At 33.2% G+C, this 5,443-nt stretch overlaps 1 protein-coding gene across 1 annotated transcript; it reads right to left on the bottom strand.

Moving 5' to 3' along the window:
- Positions 1–4,167: 4,167 nt before the first annotated feature.
- Positions 4,168–5,112, bottom strand: LOC105883406 (olfactory receptor 51V1-like). Its single transcript, XM_012786474.2, has one exon. It carries the CDS (start codon positions 5,110–5,112, stop codon positions 4,168–4,170), a length of 945 nt encoding a protein of 314 aa, XP_012641928.1.
- Positions 5,113–5,443: the final 331 nt, after the last annotated feature.

Genomic DNA, 5,443 nt, shown 5'->3' with positions numbered 1-5,443 from the left:
CTGGGCAACAAAGCGAGACTCTGTCTCAAAAAAAAAAAAAAAAAAAAAAAAAAAAAAAAAAAAAACTTTATACAAATAACCAAATGGCAGAATTAGTTAAAGTGTAGCTGTCATAGTTTTGAGACAAAGCTCACATCCGCCTACCAATCACTTGGAATGCATAATTCTTTGAAGACAGGACTTCCCAGAAGATATTGTTTATATTTCTTATTCTATCTTAATGATATAAGAAAATATATAATTTTATCTTAATTACATCTCTATATATCTTGTTTCCTTCATAGAATTGGTCAAAAAGGAGAGTTATTTTACGTACTTTATAATGTATTAACTTCTTTCACTTTCCCCATCACCCTCAGAATGTAAACTCTATACAGTCATCTCTTCATATATACAAAGGACCAGTTCTGGGACCACCCGCAGACACCAAAATCCAAGAATGCTCAGTTCATGATATAAAATGACATCATATTTGAATATCACCTGTGCATATCCTTCCATATTCTCTAAATCATTTTAGATTACTTTTAATAGTTAATACAATGTAAATTATGACTATATTGTATTATTTGGATTAATGACAAGAAAAATATTTGTACATGTCCAGTACAGACAAATTTTTCTCCAAGTATCTTTTATCTGAATTTGGTTCCATCCACAGATGCTGAAACCATGGATATGAGGGTTGACTGTACTTTAAACAGTGTTTAATTTGTTCAGCATCGCATCCATGATGGTACTTTGCTCACAAAATCACCCAATCTGTTGAATAAATACACTCATTCTTGTTTTATATTTAACCTCAATGAAGAAAAATTGTGAATGACTAACTTGTTCATATATGAGCATGATATTTTATATTATCTGTAAATAAAATTCTTGAAAATATGCTGTTTTTAGCATGAACTTTTCTTATATATCTGAAATGCTTTAGTGGTGAGACATAGTTGCAGCATGCACTCCATGACATCAAGACCTCTGTTTCCATAGTAACCCTTAGTTTATAGTAAGACACTTTTGAAAAATACAGTAATATGTACACAAAATATTTAACAAACTTGGTAGAAATAATGTATCTTTTGTTCTAGTAGTGGGGAGTGAGAAAGAGAAATCTAACTTTATAACAATTTTAAAATTTTTCTATAGTCACAGATTAGTTTTGGTCTACATGCTGCCCTGAGTTTGTTTTTCAGCTTTAATGTTCTGTTTTAAGGCTGTGTTGATACATGTTTATATAGAGTAATATTATTCTTTTATTTTTGCATGTTACACATATCTTCTTGGAATTTAGTTGAATTAGAGTATGAAATAGTTCTTTAAATAGATCAAATAATTGACAAACTTAGCCAAAATTTTCAGAAAAAAATACAAACAAACAAACATATAAATAGGGAATACTATGATAAAATGTACTCCAGTATATTTAAAAACTTAGATAAAATAGGAAAGTAACTTGTAATACAGAAACTGTCAATGCTCCTTCCATTAAAAGTTGAGAATTTAAGCAGTCTCACATCTACTAGAGAAATTGTAATTGCAAACTCTACAACAAGAAATTTTCCAGGTCCAGATGAATTTACTAGGGGAATACAAATATTTAGGAAGAAAACAATATAAATTATATTCAAACTTTTTCATAAAATGGTAAAAGAGAAATCTTTTCCAAATAATTTTATAAGGACAGCTTTACATTGATACAAAATTGAAACTATGTTGTTATAAGATAAGAAAACTGACAATAACTTTCCCAAACTAAGCCTCTCCCATATACAGCAATTGTTGCTCATAACTGTCTCTTTTTGAAGCCAAAATAATCCTGAAAGTTTTCCTCTGGTGATCACCACTTTGGAAAGTTTCCATTCTTCAAATTTGGGGATGGGCCTTCTTGTGGAAATAGGAACTTCATGAGTTTTGATCACTCCTTCATACATTAGGTCAGAAATTTAACTTCTAGCCAATATGTCAGACACACACATTAAAAACAAAAATCATTTCAAAAGCACAGGCCTCTGGGAGCCATGGATCAGCTTAGGTTATAGCTTTGTATAGATGCTGAAATACTGACCTACATATTGAAAGCAAATTTACAAAACCAATCCTTTTCACCAGGAACCTATGTTAGCAGATTCAGGATCTCTTATATTTTTGCACTGTAATTCCAAGACCAGGATATTCTCCATATCTCTATTTTGAATATCAAATTAAATGGATAAAGCATGGATCATCGTCAAACATCATGTCTATTGGCACAGTGTGAACTCTCTGTATGGTTAGCTCCAAATTTATGAAAGCTGAAGGTGACTCTTTAGTGATCAGTAGATTTATAGAGGGTCTAAAGAATCCTGAAAATAAGCTGATTCACAGATATGATAATAAAGAGAAAAAGGGCAGTAAGGGTGATTTCGTTAAAATGAGAGATTCACTTTAAAGAAAAAAAAATAGTTAGAAAGGCAATACTTCCTAAGAAAACTAGTTCAAGGTCCATATGTGTACCTTTAAAATAATTGAATTACATGATGGGGGCAAAATGAACTTTCAATCATAGACACCATGGGTCTTGTGAGAGCTACTGATTAAATCCGAGAATCAGTCATGTCCCAGCCAGGTTTATCATTCCAAGAGAAAATACCAGGCCAGAAACATTAGCAGAAACTCTCCCCAAAAATGAAATTCCCTACTGTAACAACACCAGTAAATGTGTCTTGGGACCATGTCAGTGATCTTTTAGGACATGGATGACTCAAAACAATCTCCTTTCCTTGCCTAGGAGTCTCAATAAAGCATTCTATTAAAATGTTCTAGATATCTGGATATCCTGTTACTTAAATGTTAGACATGTCAGGAAGAAATTGGGGAAATGTATTCTAGAAAATGGACAGTTATTGTGGAGTCAGGAAAGTATAATTGTTATTGGAGATTACAAGACAAAATAGTACTGAGAGTAACTATACTGGAACACAGTAAAACTTAGAATGGAAAATCATGGGGCTTTAACTAATTTTATTGACTGCAATCATTGTCACATAATTAAGCAGGAAATACAGGTATTAGGCATTAGGACACAATGCAGGTTTATGACTAAGAAGGTGATCTCTGAATTCAGAGTGCCAATAATCAAATTTCTCCTCCACTGCTTCTAATGATCAAATTTCAGGAAGTTATTTTAACTATGTGCTCATGTCTTTAAATTGAGGAAACATATACAAACCACTTATAACAGTATCTGAAACATAATAAAAATGTAGATAAAATTAAAATATGCCTACATTTTTTGATCATAGTAACAATCTAGGTTCTGTTTTTAACCAAGACAAGTTATTTAAATAAGACAAATAAAAATATGGACTCCAAGTAATCATTTTAACATGATTCAAATGGCTGTCAAATGGTAATTGACATTGGCATTATTTGAGTAAACAAAATAATCAGAAACATCTATTACTTTCTACTCTGGAAATTAGTGGCTGTGTATATCTCCAGTTCAATTGCCATTTATACCATGTGAATGGGGAAAGATGCATTTGGTTTGTGAAAAACCTAGAATCAAGGTTACATTTTTTGTTGTTTGTTTCACTATTTTACAAATCAGTCAAATAGTCCAATCTACCGAGGATGCTCACTCAGATATATGGCCATGAGACTAAACTAGATAGCAGGGGCCTTGGAAAAACTATATATATATATATATATATATATATATATATATATATATATATATATATATATATAATTTATATATATATATACACATATATATATGTTGCTAGATTAATAAAAATAAGCTAAGATAATGGTTGATCTTTTAGTAAATACTTGATGAACTTTATTCAGTAAAATTTACCTTTCCATAGTGAGTGAATCTCAAAAAACCCTATCTCACTGACCATAATGAGGTATAGATTTCAACAGCTAATCTCATTTATGCAATAGTATGATTCCCAGCCCACCATATGTGCATTTTCTGATTTATAAAATTGATCAAAATATTTACACATGTCATTTTCACTGACTAATGATGATTATGGCAAAAGGAAGTAGAAGGTATTTGCAACTACTAAAATATTATTAAAATAAAAGTTGTTAAAACTATTTTTAATAATTTTTGGTGCTTACCCTTTTTTATTCCACTTGTTGACTTGTAAATGCATTCACTTTTAATCTTAAGACCTAGGATCTTTTCAAGTAGAACAGTCTCTGAATTCTGCTTCGTATTTGTTGGGTCTTGATACTATAAATAATGGGGTTCATCAAGGGTGGGAACAGGATATAGATGTTGCCCATGAGGACATGAACCAATGGTGAGAGGTGTTTCCCAAAACGGTGCACCATAGTCAGACCAATGATTGGGATGTAGAAAACCAAAACAGCACAGATGTGAGATACACAGGTCTGCAAGGACTTGAGTCTCTCTTCCCAAGATGCAATAGCTAACACAGTATGCAGGATCATGACATAGGAGATAAGTATGAGCACTGCATCCAACAACAGATTACTAATCACGAGAGTCAAAGCATAGATACTGTTGAAGCGGATGTCTGAACAGGCAATTCGAATTAAGTCTTGATGCAGGCAGAAAGAGTGAGAAAGGATGTGAGGTCGGCAATAATTTAAGAACTTCAAACGGATGATGACTGGAGGTATGAGTAAAGAACTCCTACATAATATCGCCACCCCAATTTTCATGATTTTGCCATTGGTTAGAATGGAGGAGTAGCGTAGAGGGTTGCAAATGGCTATGTAGCGGTCAAAAGACATAGCAAGGAGGACAGAGGACTCCATGAAGGACAGACCATGAATGAAATAGGATTGGGAAATGCAAGAATCAAGGCTGATCTCATGAATGAAACCCCACAGAATCCCCAGCACCGTGTGCACAGTGGACATCCCCATGCATAGGTCGGTGAGGGCCAACATGGCCAGGAAATAGAACATGGGCTGATGCAGGCTCGACTCAGTCCGGATCACATGGAGCACCATGCAGTTTCCCAGGAACACCATACCATAGATGGAGGAGAAAGGGATGGAGATCCAGAGATAGTCAGCTTCTAGGCCAGGAAAACCAGTGAGAACAAATCTGGAACTATTGAAGTTTGAGATAGAGATAGCAGACATTAATAAAGGTTTGGAAATATTTCTAGAAAGATATAAATTGCATAGGTTTGTGATCTTCTAATTTTTAGTAACATTTATCTTCATTTGAGAGGAAAATAAAATATAATTTCCCTAAGAGTCATAAACTAAGCAAAATAAAGACCTGATTCCCTACCCTGTAGGGCCAAAAAAATCATTTCTCTAGACATGGAATTTCTGTGCTAGTGACTAGGGAAGACAGAAGACCAGAGAGTTTTATGCAGAAATAGTAATGTTAGTGGACACATGGGATTTCAATTTCAGGTTGAACTTCTGGGAATATTTGTTCATCCCTAAATTAAGACTATGTGTA

This window comes from Microcebus murinus, chromosome 4 (assembly GCF_040939455.1).
Source record: "Microcebus murinus isolate Inina chromosome 4, M.murinus_Inina_mat1.0, whole genome shotgun sequence".
Lineage (NCBI taxonomy): Eukaryota > Metazoa > Chordata > Mammalia > Primates > Cheirogaleidae > Microcebus > Microcebus murinus.
The sequence above is the reverse complement of the archived record's forward strand: the minus strand, read 5'-3'. Positions and strand labels throughout refer to the sequence as shown.

Coding starts and splice junctions, on each gene's coding strand:
- LOC105883406 (XM_012786474.2), bottom strand. CDS start 5,112: ATGTCTGCTATCTCTATCTCAAACTTCAATAGTTCCAGATTTGTTCTC.